Source organism: Rhineura floridana, chromosome 19, assembly GCF_030035675.1.
Source record: "Rhineura floridana isolate rRhiFlo1 chromosome 19, rRhiFlo1.hap2, whole genome shotgun sequence".
NCBI lineage: Eukaryota > Metazoa > Chordata > Lepidosauria > Squamata > Rhineuridae > Rhineura > Rhineura floridana.
Genome location: NC_084498.1, coordinates 16,800,121 through 16,820,521, shown reverse-complemented (window position 1 = coordinate 16,820,521; position 20,401 = coordinate 16,800,121). Strand labels below are relative to the sequence as shown.

The window sequence follows — 20,401 nt, the reverse complement described above, 5'->3', positions numbered from 1 at the left end:
TAAATGAATTTATATGCCACCTTTCAGTTGAAGAAGAAATACCGAGGCAGTCCACAAATGACTCAGCAAAACTAACTCAACAAAACAATGTGAAAATATGAGTCACAAAGACTAGGAATGGCAGGAACAAGGATTAATGGTTAGGGAACTACTTAAGTAAAGAGATACATTTTCAACTGTCAGAGGAAAAAAATCCAGTTGGAGCCCACCTGACCTTCAAAGGGGGATCATTCCACAAAGTAGGGGCCACCACAGAGAAAGCCGTCCTCCACACCACTGGTGGATATACGTCTACAGGCCATGGTTTGGTTAATATGGTTAAATAGGGTCTCTTCTGTGGATCGCAGTGATCAGGCCAGACTATACAGGAGGAGGTGTTCTATTTGATTAACCAGTCCCAAGTTGTTTAGGGCCTTGTAAACAAGTACCAAAACCTTAAACTTGGCTTTGTAGCTAACTGGCAGAGGATATCATGGCCGATGGTATCAAAGGCTACTGAGAAACTGAGTAACAGTAACAGGGTTGGATTCCCTCTGCCCCCCTCTCAATAACGATCAAGGACAACCAAGGTCAATTCCCTTCCAAAACCTGGGTCTGAACCCAGACTGAAATGGGTCTAGGTAATCAGTATCCTCCAAGAGCACCTGCAACTAGAGTGCCACCACCCTCTCGAGCACCTTGCCAAAAATGGGAAATATCTGTGACAGGACAGTAGTTGCTATAAACCTCTGGATCCAAAGAGGACTTCCTTAGGTCCTTAGTGGCTTCACCACTGCCCCTTAAAATAAGCTGGCATCACTCCCTCTCGTAAGGACATACTCACCACTCCCTGAGCCCTCCCAGTCAACCCCCTACCCCACTTCCTATTTTGAATAAGCCACAAGGGTCAAGGGAACACATGGGTGGCCAAATCACTGCAAGCATCTTGCCCACAACTTATACCTTACCTGAGTGTGTTTTTCAACAAGATCAGGCTTTCAGGCTGTGGTCCTATGCTCAATTGCTTTGGGGATACCAGTGAACTTTAACTGACATCCCCTCTAATTGGAAGAAGTGAAACAGAGCCAGGATGTGGAGCTCTCCTGGCTTATGGCAGTGATGGAGAACCTGTGACCCCTCCAGATATTGTAGGAGTACAACTCTCATCATCCCTAACCCAAGCTGGGTCTGATGGGAGTTGTAGTACAACAACATCTGAAAGGCCACACGTTCTATATCCCTGTTGTAGAGCCCCGTTACCTGTGAAAGGGATTTTGATGTTGAGATAAAGGTGTCATATACTGCGTAAAAAAATTTGTTCATTTGGCCCAGTATAATGATGATGATGATTTAAAGACTGCTTCATAGCATAAAGGCATCGAAGCAGTGTTCAAGATAAAAACAGAACACTCAAACACAAGTTCTATAAACAACAAAATCTATTCAACAAACTCTAAAAAACAGTAAAACCATCCATACAAATTCCAAAAACAGCAAAACAATGTCATCAGATAGAGAATTAATGTTACATAAATGACCGGGTTAAACCTCAGGGAAAACCTTCCTAAGGAAAAATGTCTTCAGTAGGTGCCTAAACATCATCACACTAGGTGCCTGTCTGGTTTTGGTTGGTGACTGTTTCCAGAGAGCTGGAGATACAACACTAAAAGCGTGGTTTGGCATGAGGTACTCTCAGGAGTGCCTTATCTGAGGAGTGCAGTTGCCAGGCAAGGATATTTTGAGTAAGGAGGTCCCTTAGATATCCTAGTCCCAAGTTGTTTAGGGCAGTGGTTCCCAACCTGGGGGGCGTGACCCCCAGGGGGGCTGTGAAGTAATACAGAGGGGGCTGCGAACGGTAAACAAATGAATTATTTTTTTAAAAAAAGGTCTTCACTCCCTGGACACAGTCTACTCTCCACTGCCACTGCAGATGACACCTTCCGCTTGCTCCAAATGAGAGGGCTTTTGCTGAAGTGCCAGAGCGTTTTTCAGATGCCAAAGGAGACTGAGGATGGAGCTACAAGGAAGAAGAGATGATTACTATCACCAACTCCCGTCTCCTCACATTGCCACTGCTGCCGACACCCTTATTCAGAATGAGAGGAGAGGGCTTTTTGTGAAGCAAAAAAAAAGACTGCAAGGAAAGGCTGTTTTCCCCCTTCCTTTCTGGCAGCCAGCCTGCCTGCCTTTCTTGGCTCCTGATTCACTATCATCTCCTTTTAAAAATCATTGTTATTTGTGAGGCCCCCAGATCTTGCCTTTGGTCCAGATGGAGCCAAGGAGCAATGAGGAAGCTCAGGACTTGCTCGCCCCCCATCTCTGAGGTTAAGTGTGTGTGCCAGTTGTCCCCCCTTTCTTCCACCTACACTCGCAGATCTCTCTCTCCCAATCACCCCCAATCTCTCTCTCCAAGATGCTGTGGCAATTGAGGGCTTTCCCCCTCCCACATGCCCAAATGCCTGCATGCCTGCAGATGCTTGCAGGAGGGGCAAGTGTGTTAGTGGGTGTGCATGCACTGATCTGTCTTCTGCTCCACTCTCATTCCCCAAGTGCATGCTAATCATCACTTCTGATGATCATCCCAAGGCCTAAAAGCACTAATCCCTCTACTCAACTACCTTTTGTCTAGCATCCCCACCACTACCATATTGCTCTCCTCCTCCTCCTCCTCCTCCTCCTCCTCCTCCAATTCAGCAGGTTGGCTGAGGCTGGGTTCCACATACTGCAGCTGAAATGTATTTATTTATTCATTTATTATTGCTTTTAGATCCCACCTTTCCTCCAAGTTGCTCAAGGTGGTGCACATGGTTCCCTGCATCTTTCCATTTTATCCTTACACTAACCCTGTGAGATAGGTCAGGCTGAGAGACTATGTCTGGTCCAAGATCACCCAGTGGGCTTCATGGCTGGGTGGGGATTTGATCCTGGATCTTAATCCAACACTGTAACCCACTGGTGTTGGGAGACAGGACTGTACATCTTCAGACTGGGGGGGGGGTGAATACCAATTTGATGAACCTTTGCATTAAGAAAAGAAAGCAACACCTCCCTGCCTGCAGACAGCATTTTATGAAAAATGGACTGCCTTCAAGTCGATCTCGACTTATGGCGACCCTATGAATAGGGTTTTCATGGTAAGCGGTATTCAGAGGGGGTTAACCATTGCCTTCCTCTGAGGCTGAGAGGCAGTGACTGGCCCAAGGTCACCCAGCAAGCTTCATGGCTTGTGGGGATTCGAACCCTGGTCTCCTAGGTCATAGTCCAACACCTTAACCACTACACCACACTGGCTCTTGAGCATTTTATGGAAAGGGATATTTGGAGATGTGATCTTGCCATGCACCATTTTTTCAATTAACAGGCTAAAATTACAATTAGCATGGGGGGGTGTCACAACTTTTTTTGAGCTTATAAAAGGGGTCCTGTACTCATAAAGGTTGGGAACCCCTGGTTTAGGGGTTGAAAGGCTAAGTAGTATATTGGCAGCCAGTGCAGCTTCCTCAGCAGAGGTGTTGCGTGGTTGCGACGGAGTGCAACCTAGCTGCTGCATTCTGCACCATCTTACTAGCAGTGGCAGAGGCCTTTCCCAGTACCAGACCCTTCAGCTAGAAATGGCAGGGACTGAATCAAGGACCTTCTGCACGCAGAGCATGTGTTCTATCACTGCCCTACGTCTCCTCTCCATTTCTGGCAAAGAATGTCCTTTCCTCAAAGCAAATCAGTAATTCTTGACCCACTGTATTGCAACAAAGCAGCCTTTCTAATAAACCTGCTGAAAACAGACAACCTCCCCCCCCCAAACCAAGAAGTCTGACGTGTGCCTGAGCCTTTGAAGCAGTCGACATCTGGCACTCACACTCCGCTCAGCAGGGCAACTTAATCTTAGCATGATGGAATTGGATTCCTTCAACATTAAAGATAATCTAAGTGCAAAGGGAACAATGTCCGCCAAATGGGAACGGCAGGCGAGTTTAAAGGAATGCGCAAGGCATGCCCCATTACTTACATAGTCTTAATCAGCCTTTGTCTCTATTGATCCTGCTCGGTTAGGAAGCCTTCTGTCTAACCCTTCCTGCCAAGCATTGCACGGCAGGACTAGCTTTCTTCACTAAATTAAGTGGCATAACAAATAAGACTGCATTAAAAAGAACAGTGCTTTTCATATAAAGTGCTCCATTCCCACCCTGCACTCGCAAGAGCTGATTCACACTTTTGGGGGCGTCCACATGAGCAAGCTGAGAGCAGAAAGGGCTATTGCCAGGCCCCCACATACAGTAAATCAGGTGTGGGGAACCTGTGGCCCTCCAGATGTTGCTGAACTGCAACTCGCATCATCTCTGGCCACGGTCTCGGGCTAACGGGAGCTGTCATTCAGCAACATCTGGAGGGCCACAGGTTCCCCACCCTTGCTGTAAATAGTGAACTCTATTCTCTGCATGTGGGTCCTCTGGAGCAGAGGAAACTGCCTGACACTGAGAGACCATTGATCCATCTAGCCCAGGATTGTCTGCTCTGATTGGCAGTGGCTCTCAAGAGTTTCAGACAAGAGGTATCTCCCAACACTACCTGGACATGGTTGGGATTGAACCTGGGACCTTCTGCATGCAAGACAGATGCCCTACCACCGAAAGACATGTGCTCCAGGTGAGACTTGAACTGTATGCTGGTGTGGACTTCTCGACAATGACTGTGTGCTAACCAGTTGCATCACTGGAGCCCTAAAACTTGAGGAAGCTGCCTTATACTGAGTCAGACCACTGGTCCATCTAGCTAAGTATTGTCTACACTGACTGGCAGCAGCCCTCCAGGATTTAAGCGAGGAGTCTCTTCCTGTCTCACCTAGAGACACCAGGGATTGAACCTGGAACCTTCTGCATGCAAAACAGATGCTCTGCCACTGAGCTGCAAAATGGCCCCATCCACATTCAAGAGAGACGTGTATCAGCAGGCTTTGTGAAACCCCACGTTTTGCACAAGTACGAAAGATTCTTATTAAAAATATATTAGAGAGGGAGAGAGGGGAGAGATCCTTTGAAAAGCCTTATGAAGATTGAGTGGGCTCAGTGGCTCCAGAATGTTGAGTGACTGTTGTGAGGAGAGAAATGGAAAAGCCAGAAATGGAATGGAGTATCCCGGACAAGGGCATGGCTGGCAGGCTGGAACCCCACTACAACATTTTGATGCAGCTCCCACTTGTACTCTCTAATTTCAGTGTTTACTTCAATGCACAGAGAGTAGCAAATTCAATGCAGCCAAGACAATTAGCCCTAACCAAACTTTCACATTGCTCCAATGCCTTTGGGAGAGGAAGGATCCTTGGCTGCTGCTTCTCATCATGTTCCTCATCCTCCCACCTCACAGTCCCCTTCCTCATTGTCTCATCCTGTTGTTGAAATCTGATGCACTGTGACAACTGCTGTGGTTTGTTTACAAGCGCCTGTGATGTTTTCACATGTAACATTGTGATGTCAAATAAAAATGACACAGGGATGAACGACAATGTGGGAAAATGAGGGCAAGGACAGTGAAGGTAAAGTAGTGGGGGAAGTGGTACAAAGAGTAGTTTTGAAACAATGCCAACACATTTGCTTGCAGATACAGAAACAGCACCAGAGAGGAGGTTGTTTTAGACACTTATGAAAATGAAATATACAAGGAAAGTCATTTTAACTCACAGGACATGCTCTTATTTGTTTGTTCGTTGCTTTCCTTGCAAGTGTGACTCAAAGCGACCTAAAACTATAATAAAATCAACTGTAGCAAACTGATGATGATAATAGCAACCCCTAAAACACATCAGTGCAGATAAAAGACAGGTCTTATAAAAGCTGTCATTCTAAAAGAGGCCACCAATATCTGAAGCCCTTCAAATTGAGGGCTAAATGCCTTGGTAAAAAGGAAGGTTTTTACCTGGCATCTAAAAATAGATAATAATGATGCCTTGCATGCCTCCCAGGGTAGAGCACTCCACAGTTGAGGAACCACCACTGATAAGGCCCATTCTTGTGCTGCCACCCTCCACACTTTCCCTGGAGTGGGCACACTGAGAAGGGCCTCTGGTGAAGACCACAGGGTTCGAATTGGTTCAAGTGGGGAGAAGCAGTCCTTGAGGTACTGGGGTCCTGAGCCAAGGGTTGACAAGTCAAAGCCAAGCACTTTGAATTGAACCGGGAAACAAATTGGTAGCCAGTGCAGTCATACCAGAATTGGTGTTATATCCTTCCCTGGTCAACAATCAGGCTGCCAAATTCTGCACCACCACAAACAGTCTTCAAAGGCAGCCCCATGTATAATGCATTGCAGTAATCTAACCTACAGATTACCAGAGTGTAGACAACAGAGGCTATTGTGCTTGTTGGTGAAAACAGGTGCTAAAAACTAGAATTATGTGTTGGTTGTCTCAACTAGTGAGGTCCACATGAGCAAATGGATCAAAATGCAGTTGGTCTGCTGTTGCTGACCAGGTTTGCCTGGTGGCTGTTCCAGTGGAAGTGCAGCATGTGGGATGCTTTAAATGCTTGGAGCCTAGCTTGCCCAACTCTCTAGATCAGCCTTTGGCTGAGGCTGATGGGAGTTGTGGTCCAACAACATTTGGAGGCACACCGGTTGGGAAAGGCTGCAGATCATTATCCAGTTCTACTCAAGCCCATTCTGCCTCCTGCTACCAACACCTCACTTTGCCATAATGCATATTTGAATGGCACGAGATGGAGGAAGCTTGTTTTTTTTCAACCCATGGTCCACATTCCCTTTTTGGGCAACCTTCCGGGAGCCACATACCAGTGGTGGGTGGGGTCGGAGGCAAAAGTAGGAGGAGCAATGAACGTAATTTTTACCTAGGCTAGTTTCTACACAGATTTACCCACCCCTCTCCATTCTCCATCCAGACAAGCACGATCAGAGCTCAAGGACTTTTGCCAGCCGAGCCAAAACTCCCAAGTGCATGTGTGAAGCAAGGCTGCTGACGGGTGTGGACTGGGATGAGAAGGTGGGATTGGGGAGGATGTGAGGCTTGAAAAGAGTCCCAAGCGCCAGACAGAGAGGCTTGGAAGGCCACACTAGGCCCCCAGGCCAGATATCCCCATATATCAGGTGTGGAGAACCGACAGCCCTCCAGATGTTGATGAGCAACTACTCTCAGCATCCCTGGCCACTGGCCATACCTGCTGGGGTTGAAGGGAGTTGTAGTTCAGCAATACCTGGAGGGCCAAAGAGTCCCCACACCTGCCCTATATTACAGTATGATTGCAAATCTGGGTGTTTTTGATGGAACATTTGGCAAAACAAGCAAGCAGCCACTTCTTATGCACCTTTGGAAATCTCCCTAGAAGCCAGCAAATCAGACCTCTGGTATTTTCCCATCCCCCCCCCACATACCTCAGGAAGACTTTGCAATCATTCAAAGCAGCCCCTCATACATATTTAGCTTGCAGAAGAGACCAATTCTATCCTTGCTTGTAGCTTGCTTCCCTGCCACCCTTTAATCCTTAATCCCTTTGCACTATCTTTCTCGTGTCTTAACCTGCAGAGGACTCTGATGGGTTGCATTTAATTCTTCTTACACATGCCCTGGAGCGCAAAAAGGCTTGTCAGGATAAAAATAAAGTGAACACACTCAGCCATCAGTAAGGTAACTGGCCTTTTTTCATATCAGAACATGCTAACACATCTTGGCTCTCAGTAACCCACGAGAGAACGAGCCGACCGACAAATGATTCCACTGCATTTCCCTGTTCATCAAGTGTTCAGTCGTTTGTGGGGAGCAGAACTTCTCAGCATTAGAATCTGAAATGGGGGGTTTAACAAAAAAGGAGAGACCCTTATCACCTTTTGTAACTGAGCATGTTTGGTTGTGCGCTGTGCGCCAAGAAAGGATTTCTGTGGGGGAAGCAGTCTGCTATATAGAGCAGGGATGGGAAACCTGTGGCCCTCCAGACATTGCTGGACTACAACTCTCATCACCCTGACCCTTGGCTATAAGACTGGGACCCTTGGCTATATGACTGGGGCTGATGGGAGCTGAAGTCCAACAAATGTCTGGATACAGAGATGTGAAGGGCAGGAAACAAAAAAAAAGGAAAATTCTGGAGAAAAACACAGGGCTCACCCTGTTTTTTCCACAACTTTGAGGGGAAACCCTGGCAAAAAATTTGGAGGGAAAGCCTCCTCCCCCCATGTTTCCATTTTTTCTGGGCCTTCATCCCTCTAGCCTGAAAGGCCACAGGTTCCTCACACCCTGGGGTACAGATGACCTTCCCACTCTCTTATTCAAAGCAGCTATTCTGTTGCTGGGGGGGGGGGAGAAAGATGCCAGAAGAATGGTAGCTGACACAGGTGTAGGACTAGTGACCCCAGTTACCCTTCTGTAGATCAGGGTTGGGGAACAGGTAGCCCTCCAGGCATTGTCAGACTACAGCTGCCATCATTCCTGGCCATTGGACATGCTGGCTGGGGCTGATTGGAGTTGGAGTCCCAATAGCATCTGCGGGGAGGGGCACAGGTTCCCCATCCCTGCTCTAGATGAACTGCTGGCCAAGGCAACAGAGCCTCATCTGCCCATCACTGTAACTTGAGCAGAGGGGGGTTGGAGAGTTACTTGCACTTAACCAGGGATTTGTGTGTGTGGTCATACATTTAAAGCACATGGTTCCCTTCCCCCAAATAATCATGGGAACTGTAGTTTACCCCCAGTTCCCATCAGCCTTAAACTATGGTTCCCAGGATGCTTTGGGGGAAGCCATGTGCTTTAGATGTTCTCTAAAAGTACAGTCAGGGGACAAGTGTGTCTCTCTCTCAAACCAGGGCTTGCAGCAGTCATACTTCTGCATCGCAAGCAATCTGTTTCCACTGCCAGCATGCCTGGTTTAGTTCTGTACTTTGACACCACCATGTGCGCTGCAATACCAACCTATCTGAGCATTCAGTCTGCTGACTCCAAGGACCAACGCCTGCCTAACAGGTCCCTTAAGGCAGCCCAGACTCAAGAGTCTCTCCTCCCTCACACCCCTCTTTTTCCTTAGCCCAGGACGTCTTTCTGTGCCAGATGCTGTCAGTCTACAACTCTCATCATCCCTGATCATTGGTTATGCTTCCTGGGGATGGGGGGGGGTGTAGTCCAAAATGTCGAGGGGGGGGCACCAGGTTGGGAAAGGCTGGCCGAGAAGGAGCCCTCATGGGAAGCCTGCATTAAGAGCCCTGCCAGGGAGCTGTACAAATCAGAGTCCATAATTCCAGTTGAGTTACAACCATGGGTGTGGGGCATCAAAGCAATCATCAAGGTTTAACAAATGACACTGCCCCCCTGCCAAGCTGCGTTTCGTGAGTTAGATGTGGTTCCTGTGGGTGTCAAATATGGCCTGTCCATTAGTAAGAGTAGGAATTATTGGAACCTATGAAGCTGCCTTATCATACCATTTGTCCATCTAGGTCAGTATTGTCTGCACTGACTGGCAGAGGCTCTCCAGGGTGTCAAAGAGGGTCTCTCCCAGCCCCATCTGGAGATGCTGGGCATTGAACCTGGGATCTTCTGCATGCAAAGCAGATGGCCTGTCACTGAGCTGCAGCTCGTTCCCCTTTAGAACATAGGAAGTAGCCTTATACTGAGTCAGACCACGGGTTCATCTAACTTACTACTGCCAGCACTGACTATCAGCAGCTCTCCAGGGTTTCAGACAGGAGTCTCCCCTAGTCCTATCTGGAGATGCTGGGGATCAACCTTACGACCGTCTGCATGGAAAGCAGTTGCTGTCCTACTGAGCTACGGCCCTTCAGGAATCTCAAGCCCGGGGACAAACTGTGGCCCTCCAGGCTTATGTATCCAGCCCATGGAACTCTCCCTAGGTCATGCCTCCTCATCAGGACACACTCAACACCTGCCTGCCTGCCTGCGTGTAGAATCCTCTTACATCCATTGGCATCTGGCCCTCAAAAGATTGTCCAGGATGGAATGTGGCCCTCAGGCTAAAAAAATATTCCCACTCCTGCACCAGGGATTGAGAAAGCACTGGGTGGAGGTGGGGGTGAGATTAAATTACAAACGTAAACTCCATTTTATAGAGTAGACTCCAAGCAAGAGGCATTTGTCTTTTGGTCTGTCCTTTCATTTATACTCCAGCATGTTCTCTGCATAAACATCCTGACCTACTGAGTACCCAATGGATCAGTCATGGTATACTAGAAGCCTGAAGCCAAAGAGCCAGCTGGCTAGTTCAAATCAATACATCAATTCAGCTCCCTCACCTACCCATTGCTGCTTAGATCTTATGCCCCTGACAGGACTCAGTGCTGTAGTTAAGAGGGTAAGCCATGCCTGGCTGAATTTCCCATCCCTGCAGTTCTGAAAAGCACAGCACTCCTGGTAAAGTCTGGTGTCAAGTAACTCTGTTCTCCCTTGCCTCTCTTACTTATAAGCCTCCCAACCTCCCTTGTTTGTGTCATCAGTGCAGCTGGAGTGTTTATGAACATTCCGTACCATCCACACCAGGCTGGCCATTTGATGTCAGCAACTTCGCTGCCAGAATTGAGATAATAGACTCAATTGCCAGACTTTCCATCACATGCCTCCAAGCAGGAGTCTTGCATTTAAATGCAGGCCACACACTCACACAAATTGCAAACAAGGGACTTGAGGCTCCTTTAGCAAGTTTGGAAAAGCCAAGAATCAGCCTATTGTTTTTTCCCCCATAGTATCAACATCACCTCTCAACTTTCTCTTTTCTTTTCTTTTTTTAAACTTGGCATGAGTGATTGCTGGCTAGAATCACTCTGCAGCAATTCACTTCTGTTTGAGCAGGCCAACTGTCTGTTTATGAAGTGCCCCAGAAGAGTCGCCATCTGCCCTGTATCTGTCGAACTCAAGACATTACACAGTTTATCCACAAGACAACCTGTGCAACCCCCCCCCCCCTCCGGTGACATCTACTCCTAAGCAAATGGTTCTTAATTTTACACTGTTGCAGGCTATAGCAATCCATGAGGGAAGAACTATGCGGCAGGAGCTGCGCAGTCCTCCTTGCCTGGAAGTTGTCACCAGCTCTGCCCCAGAATCTGATATTGGGGAGAAGAGTGCTTCACGAGAGTTGCTGCCTTAAATGCTAGAGTGAGTACCTTAAATTGGGCCCAGAAATGAAGTGGTAACCAATGCAGCTGTTTCAGAAGAGGGGTTATATGAGTTCTAAAAGCAACCCCAGCCAGTAATTAGGACCAGTTGAAGTTTCCGAGTTGTCTTCAAGGGCAGCCCCATGTAAAGCATATTGCAATGATGCAATCTGGAAGTTAGGCTTAGTTAGAGGTTAAGTTGCAATAGGGACAGCCTTCCTCAACCCGCTGCTTTCTAAATATTGTTGGATGACTATACCCCTGGCCATTGCCCTTAGTTACTGAAACTTCTCCCTATCACTGCCACTGTTGAATGCACACAGAAACGTGAAATGGCGCCACAGGCTCGACTAAAATTATTCCCATGATACAACAACTACATAAAGCTATGTGGGAAGACACTCTGCCAACAGCTACTGCTGAGGAAGTGCATACTGTAAGATGATGGAAAGCAAAATATTGTTGGCTTGCAATGGGTTAATACTTCCTAAGCTTCACAGACTAAATGGTGTTCTGTGCTAGTCCTACTCAAAGTATACCCACTGAAATTAATGGACATGACTGAGGCTCATCAATTTTAATGGGTGAATTCTGAGTAGGCCTTAGTTGAATACCACCTTCTGTATCCAAATTTTGCACGCTCCCCAGATTCTACTCTTGTGCAAGGACTGCAAGCACAGTGGGAAGAGCACATGGTGGGCATGCAGAAGGTCCCTGGTTCAATATCCGACGTCTTCAGGTATGGCTGGGAAAGAAGACTCCTGCCTGAGGCCCTGGACAGCCGCTGCCAGTTGGAGTTGACAATACTGGGCTGGATGGGTAAACAGTCTGACTTGATATAAAGCAGCCATGGGGAACCTTTGTCCTGTGCGCCTCAGGAAGGCCAGGAGATCATGAGGCCATTTTGGCTAAGCCACACCAACATGTCCTACACCTGATGCCATATATGACATTTGGGGCAGGTAAAGACATGTCCGTTGGATAATGGAATGGACCAAGGAATTTCAGAAGAAAATCACCCTGTGCTTTATAGATTACGGCAAAGCCTTTGACTGAGTAGATCATGAAAAACTCTGGAATGCTTTAAAAGAAATGGGGGTGGCACAGCATCTGATTGTCCTGATGTGCAACCTATACTCTGGACAAGAGGGTACTGTAAGGACAGAACATGGAGAAATTTATTGTTTCCCCATCGGAAAAGGTGTGAGACAGGGGTGCATTTTATCACCCTATTCATTTAATCTACACACAAAACATATCATACGAAAAGCGGGATTGGACCAAGATGAAGGAGATGTGAAAATTAGAGGGAGAAATATCAATAATTTAAGATATGCAGACAATACCATACTGCTAGCAGTAACCAGTAATGTTTTGAAATGAATGCTGATGAAAGTTAAAGAGGAAAACACAAAAGCAGGACTACAGCTGAACGTCAAAAAGACACATCATGAGAAGATGTGATTCACTAGAAAAGACAATAATGCTGGGGAAAACAGAAGGGAATAGAAAAAGAGGAAGGCCAAACAAGAGATGGATTGATTCCATAAAGGAAGCCACAGACCTGAACTTACAAGATCTGAACCGGGTGGTTCATGACAGATGCTCTTGGAGGTCGCTGATTCATAGGGTCGCCATAAGTCGTAATCGACTTGAAGGCACGTAACAACAACAACAAAGACATGCCTGGGCCAAAAAGGGAGTTGCACATCAACTGACTGGTGGCACCTGCAAAGCCCTGTGGAAAGCCCCTTTGCACAACACTTTGCAAGGGCCAACAGTAAGCTGATTATAGGTGCCTGCACAAGCCCTGTGCACTCAGCTTTGCAAGTGACAATCAGCTGACAATTGGAGCTTGCATAGAGCTGTGTCTTTATACTATGAAGGCAGTTTCCTATGTTCCTTCCAGAAGTCACTTCATAGAATCACAAATAGTAAAGTTGGAAGGGGCCTATAAGACCATCAAGTCCAACCCCCTGCTCGATGTAGGAATCCAAATCAAAGCATTCCCGACAGATGGCTGTCCAGCTGCCTCTTGTATGCCTCCAGTGTCGGAGAGCCCACTACCTCTCTAAATAATTGGTTCCATTATTGTATGGCTCTAACAGTTAGGAAGTTTTTCCTGAGGACAGTTATCCTTCTCTTAACGATGTATATCCCATTTGCAAAAAGCAAAACAACCCAAAACAGAGACTGTATCTGAGGCCAAAGCCTTAGACTGCAGCCTCCAATATGCACAGCAGCAGGAGCAGCAAGTCGATCATTATCTGCATGTCAAGCAAGGGCAAAAAACACATGAACCCCACAAGACAAGAGGAGGGTTTGTTTTGATTTAAGTAACCTTGGGGATAAACCAACACACACACAAAACACATGCAGGAAAAGAATATGTGCCAATCCCTGGTGGCCAAGTTTTCCTCCAAGATCCAAACTGGGAGGCATAAAGAAGAGCAGCCTATCATGCCTTCTTTCTTGAGACAAGAAAAAAAAAGGGGGAAGACACACAAAACACACACAGGCCAAGCACATAACACTGAGGTTCTTCCAAGTTAAGGGTGACCAGACAGAAGGCTGAAAATTAGGTCTTAGCAGACTGACAGATCTTGATCCTGCCATATTCCAATAGAGTTGGACTGAAAAGCAAAATGCTATGATGCTACCCAGCTGCTTGCCGGAAATGGAGCTTAAAACTGTTTTCCACCCATTCCGGCTGCTTTCAACATCCATGAAGACCTCAAGAAGCTGAAATGCAAAGATATATTTGCATAATAATAAGAACCCGTAAGCCCCAAGATTGGGCAGTTATTATTATTGTCCTTCACCCTAAGATCCCAGACTTTTAAAATACAACATTAAAAACAGTTTAAAACAAATTACAATGACAAGAATTGGGTGGGCCCTAAAATCATCCATCTCAAATGTCAAAGGTCGGGGAAACGAGGTGGGCCTTCTGATGCAACACAGGGTAAAATGAGAACACTGCACCAAGGCAAACATAATAAATCTATGTGCATCTGCTCTACGTAAGACTGCACAAACACTTGCCTCAAGTCAAAGATGCATGCCAACACCGAGCAAGCGCTTGCCCCAAACTAGGAACAACTGCATGTTTTGTAGAATCATTCCAGGCATGCCCCACTCTCTTGGCTAGGAAGGCATACTACTCTCCATTAACTGGGCAGAATGCATTGCTTAGTTTAGGGGTAGCCAGTGCGGTCCCTTCAGAAATGTGGAGCTCCAACGCCCATCAGCCACACCCAGCATGGCCAATGGTCAGAGATGGCGGGAGCTGTAGCCTAACATTAATCTGGGGGGTACCATGCTGGCTCCCCTGGCTGAGTTGTAAGCCAGATGTGGGGAATCAATGATGGCCATGTTTGCTGGAGCTGGTAGGAGTTGTAGTTCAGCAACATCTAGAGGGCCAAAAGTTCCCCACACCTGTTGTAGGCAGAGAACCTGCTGATGGGGAGGAGATTGTTAAAATTCTCTTCCCTTGTAGGGGCCTTTATAATGTCAAAACAGCAGATGTGCATTTCCATTGGCCAGTCATGCCCAGTCTCCTGAGAGGGGGACAGAGTACTGAGGGGAAGAGACATTTCTTGGTGGCCTGTTTGAGGATACTATCTTGCCCTGCTGCAGCCAAAGCCCAGATGGTTAACAGCAGACCGGAGGGAGGCCCCTTCCCTCTGGTCAACTCCTGAGCTATAAATTACGGTCCTGGCCAGGCTGAAATTGTAAACAGTGGGACTGCATTTGTCTGCATCACAAATATCTGTCACTTTAACCACTATAACAATAAGCTTGCTGATGGCATATCCTCCTTCCCTCCCCAAAACACAGTAAAAATTGTATATGGCTCTCAGATCATAGACATACTGTGATTACTCAACAGCAGAGTAATCCACAGATTTCAGTGTCCCTAAATACACAGAAAAAGATGGATTGCCTATTAAGAAAAACACACACAAGCCCCTAAACACATATGTACACTGTAATGCACATTCTAAGCAATCTTCAAGTGAAATTTAAATGGAATCTAAAAACACACAAACCTTTAAAAAGAAGTCATATTGACAAAGGAGTCCACTGGATACATCATTTAGAACAAACTCTCTGGACTTCCATGAAAGACTCTTTTGTCACCATTTCATTACCATAAAGGAAATTAGCACACATACACAAAATATAAATAGTGTCAGAACCCCATTTTAGGAAAAGAAGGAACCAAAATCTTCAGCAGGCTTACTATCCAAGGACTGCAAAATAGCATCACCAATCTGCAATACAAATCATAGCTGCAAGAGGATTGGCTGGAATCCTGAACAGGTGCAACTGGTCATGACCTCTTCCAGAATGCTCTTACTTATTCCAGCTCTTCCCCTCCTCCCCAGGTTTTCCATTTCCCCCTCTCCAACAGTCCCACATGCCCAGTCTCTCCTTGAAGTCTCTAAAACAGGGGTTGCCAACTGTTTTGGAGCACAGGGCACATTTCAAGTTTCAAGAGTGCTGGGGGCACCAGTCACAAAACAGCTGTCATGGGGTGTGGCATAACACAAAATTAGAGAGTAGTCATGGTGAAAATTTTCCCTTAATTGCATTTCCATACTAGAAAAGGCTTGACCTGTTGAGTGTATACCTGCCCTAAAGCTGTTAAATGCTCAAGAACCCTGGTTTTTCCTCCAATACCAACCAAATACCAACCAAAGCCTAGGTTGTCATCCTGCACCCACTTAACTGGAAGTAAACCCTATTAAACAAAAAGAGACTTACTTTTGAGTAGATATGTATACCATTGTACTGTAAGTGAACTATACAGTGAATTTTTAGTAAGTCCCTGGTCTTCAGCTCCTGCAAAGCTTCTTTGCAAAGTTTTCACATTTGCCTTTTGGGGGGAGAGGAATTCTTTAACATTCACCCACACCTGCTGTGTAGTAGTACTTGCAGAAAATAACTTCTAGAGCAGCCTTTCCCAACCAGTGTGCCTCCAGATGTTGTTGGACCACAACTCCCATCAGCCTCAGTCAGCATTGCCAATGGTCAGGAAAGATGGGAGTTGTGGTCCAACAACATCTGGAGGCACACTAGTTGGGAAAGGCTGCTCCAGCTGATCGCTGCAGAGGAGGGGAAGATCAGCTGCAGCTCTCTACAGCTGATCTTTTCCTCCTCCGGCATGATCAATGGGTTAGGTTCCAGACCCCAGCGCTGCAGCAGATCTGCTGTTCGGCGGTCTTTGATTTTCGGCAGGGGTCTGGAACCTAACCTGCCGTATGAGTGGGGCCCTACTGTACAGAATAAAAGATGGCTGCCTCCATAGGTACATGGGGCAGCCATCCTTTTCTCCTTACAATTACCCAAGAAGGGGATACCACCATAAGATACCACGGCTTCCAGGGACTTTTTATTCAAAGGATTTGAGTAAGCACAGGAAGCACCGTGCTTCTTTCTGAAAGCAGCAGCTGGAAAGACTTTTAAAAAGAGAGAGAAAGGAACAAAACCCTTGATCCACTTGATAGGTACTTAGAGCACAATGGAAATGTTTTGAAAATGTGTATTTTAAAACAACAACATCTGGAGGCACACTGGTTGGGAAAGGCTGTTCTAGAGACTCCCTGATCTCAGGTGAGCCCAGCACAGGAAAGATGTACCCTGATTGTTAGGGGGAAAGATTGAGCAAACTATAGAGATTCCAAGGATTTGGGGAAAAGACAGAAGCAGGAAAAGTGCACTAAAAGGGAAGGCAAAACAGCAGCTCTTTAGGACCCCAGGAATTCCTATTGCCTGGTGTGCAAACAATTCACTTATCAATCGCAATTCTGACTTCACTCATTGACTAATAACACTGACAGGCAGGAGAAGCCACGCTAGCTTATTTCACAGAAATCGCTTAAAAGAGTACCTACATATTTTGCTCCATAATGTTCTTCCTAGAAGAGCTAGAGACTTGTTGTTGTTGTTATATGCCTTCAAGTCGATTACAACTTATGGCGACCCTATCAATCAGCGGCCTCCAATTGCATTTGTCATAAACCACCCTGTTTAGATCTTGTAAGTTCGGGTCTGTGGCTTCCTTTATGAAATCAATCCATCTCTTGTTTGGCCTTCCTCTTTTTCTATTCCCTTCTGTTTTCCCCAGCATTATTGTCTTCTCTAGTGAATCACGTCTTCTCATTATGTGTCCAAAGTATTATAACTTCAGTTTCATCATTTTAGCTTCTAGTGACAGTTCTGGTTTAATTTGTTCTAACACCCAATTATTTGTCTTTTTCGCAGTCCATGGTATCCGCAAAGCTCTCCTCCAACGCCACATTTCAAAGGAATTGATTTTTCCCTTATCCGCTTTTTTCACTGTCCAACTTTCACAGGAGAGTTAGAGACTTACTTTAAAAAAAGAAGCAGCTCAGATTCTGAACTATCTGCTGGGGGTGCCACTGAAGGCGTTCACAGGCACCATGGTGCCCATGGGCGACAGGTTGGCAACTCCTGCCCTAAATTATCAAAAGACCACTCCTTGGCAATTCAGAGTAAGGCTTTTAGTGTGATGGCTCCTGGTTTGTAGAACAGCATCCCTTAATGAGATATGCCAGGTGCCCATTATTTGCAGTTTCTGAAAACAGCCACATTTATTTTAGTTTCAACAATCTTTTCCAGTTAGATGGATTTTTTTATTTTAGGTCTCTGCCTTGGGTATTGATCTGTATTGTTTTTAAACCTATCTTTACTTGTTTCTGTACTATTTTTAAACCTGTTTTTAATTCTCTTTATTGTATGATTGTAAATCACCTGGATGCTTACATGAAACTTGATTCATAAATAAATAATATTTTAATAGAAAAATTAACTCTTCAATGATTTGCAAATTAGGTAATCATTAAGCCAGAGGCATTTATGGAAATTTGTTCTGCTTTGTAACTGAGATAGTCAGATTCACCAACTGCAAAGCTACCAGAAGATCCTTTGAAAGGTGTTTATTGATCACTAACAATTTTAGAATGATTGCTGCTGTTAGATTGACACTGATGACTAATGATGATCTTTCAATTATCCTCTGTACATAAATGTTCAAGATTGTTTGTTATTGGATGCATCTCATTGGTAAATGACGACCCGAGAGTTCATTCTTAATTTTATAAAATTATATATTAGTTTTATTGTGTTTCATCTCTTATATTCTGTATCGATCTGCAACCTTCTAGTGGTTATATTTTCATTTAAACATTTCTTGCTAAAATGATAATAAACTGTGGGGGAAATGCCAGGGTATGTATCTAAAGGCATATATATATATATATATATATATATATATATATATATATATATATATATATATATATATATAAACATATAGGAACAGAAGTGCCCACTGGACCGGACCAATGGCCCATCTAGTTCAGCATCCTGTTCTTACAGTTGCCGACCAGATATCCTCCATAGTTGGCAGGTGCTCTAAGAGTATATTTTAATTCTGGCGTTGATTCTGGCAGCTAGTAATTGGAAATGCTTTACCTACACAGCAGCCCCAGCCAGTATGGCTAATGGTTAGAGATTATGGGAGCTGTAGTCAGTGGTGGCTGGTGCCCATTACGACTGGTGGGGCGGTGGGCAAGGAGCCCAACAATAGATGGAGCCAGAGCCAATGACAGACAAAGCCAATTCATTCTAGTTTTGCTCCTGTCCTCCTCCCTGCTGAGTTCTACTAAGGAAGAGGCAGCTGACAGCCCATGCCTCCAGACTGGTTGTAGGAACTAAGGTAGGCAGGGGCTGGCAGAAGGCATATTGAGGTTGGTTGGGCACTGCCCTATTTGCCCTAATGGGCCAGCCTCCCCTAGTTGTAGCCCAACATCTTCACCTATCTGCAGCACTGGCAGCAAACATAAAGTGAGTCCTGTGTCATATTGAATTGCACAGACTCAAAAGAGTGTGTTGGCATCGGCCTCTGGACCCAACAGAGATCTTGCATAGCACCCTTCCCCAACCTGATGCCCTCCAGATGTTTTGGACTACAGCTCCAGCCAAGATGGCCAGTGGTCAGGGATGATGGGAGTAGTAATGCAGCAACATCTGGAGAATCAGAGGCTTCCCATCCATGAGTTATATGGTTGCTTTGCTGATATTTCCTTATAATAGCAAACTCAGGTGGTGACTGGTGACAGGACTGGAGCCAAAACAGGGACAACGTGAAATAAAGAGGAGATATCTGTGTGCATAGGGTGAACCCCAAGATGCGTAGAAGTACAAGGGCAAAAAAGGCAGACCCCACTGAGGTCTGAGCATGCTCAGTAGCCTCCATGAGCCTCAGCATGATGAACATCATTTGGGGGAAAACAAAAGTGGGAAACTGAAGAGGTGGGTGAATTGGCCTCCTTGAGCCTGTTATAGCTTATGGCAGGGGTTGCCCCCCCTTTTTGGAGCCAGTGGGCACACTTGGACTTCTGAGAAAGTGCCATGGGCTCCATTCACAAAATGGCTGCTATGGGTGTGTGTGGCATAACACAAAATGGCTGCCACATCTAAAGAGACAGGACCACAAAATGGATCAGAAATGCTCCCTCCCCCAACCCTCCAGGTTAATCTGGGGGTTCCCCACTGAGATGCATTCTTTTAGAGCCAGCATAGTGTAGCAGTTAAGAATGGTGAACTCAGACTCGGTTAGGCTTTCTCCCTCAGCTTTGCCTGCCTCACAGGGCTATAGTGAAGATACAGGACAAGGCCATTTTTCCCATTAAAAAAAAGCAAAAGAAAATAAATGTTAGATCTGTCTAGTAAAATATTACAGCCATTGATTCCCAGCTTCACAGGGCAAAGAAGAAAAATAATTTGCAGGTTTTACATGCCTTTGATTAAGTGTAAATTTGGTTATGTAAATCTATTTCATTCCCCCCTCCCCTTTTGTTGTTCTGGAAGTGTATATGCTATTGTTAACTGGGATAATAATGGAATGTAAAAAGGTTGGAGAGCGGGAGGGGGAACACACAGCATAATACTCATGTGCCATTTGCTTTGTCAAGTAAAAAAAAGGAGTGTTCATCTGCAATGTTAACTTGGTTAGATTAGCAGCAATTTTAGCTCTCTTAATTTTCTGGGAAATGATTTGCAGAAGGAGAAAACACACACACACAACGCCATGAACTTAATAAAAAATATACAACTCCGGCTTGCTCCATAAGTGAGCTTTCCACCCACTCCACTCCAATGCATCGAGCGCCATTAAAAAGGAATTTAGAGATGCCAGTCACTCTTGCGTTCATTTAACCAAATTTGTGGTAGTTTGTGCTTTTTCTTTTTCTTTTAGGTTAAATAATATGAGCTTTTTGTTTTACTTTTAAAA

At 45.6% G+C, this 20,401-nt stretch overlaps 1 protein-coding gene across 25 annotated transcripts in view; it reads right to left on the bottom strand.

Annotated features, from left to right (window-relative positions):
* Positions 1 to 20,401, bottom strand: part of FBRSL1 (fibrosin like 1) — a 999,197-nt gene that overhangs the window by 721,930 nt on the left and 256,866 nt on the right. The window contains exon 1 of one of the 25 annotated variants that reach the window (XM_061603168.1): positions 15,323 to 15,361. The exons of 23 other annotated variants lie outside the window; for them this stretch is intronic. In XM_061603168.1, coding sequence (XP_061459152.1) covers positions 15,323 to 15,346 — 24 coding nt within the window. In that variant the 5' untranslated portion in view covers positions 15,347 to 15,361. Of the gene's footprint in view, positions 1 to 15,128; positions 15,285 to 15,322; positions 15,362 to 20,401 lie in introns of those variants that run through there. One more of the 25 variants, XM_061603174.1, reaches the window with a different exon arrangement.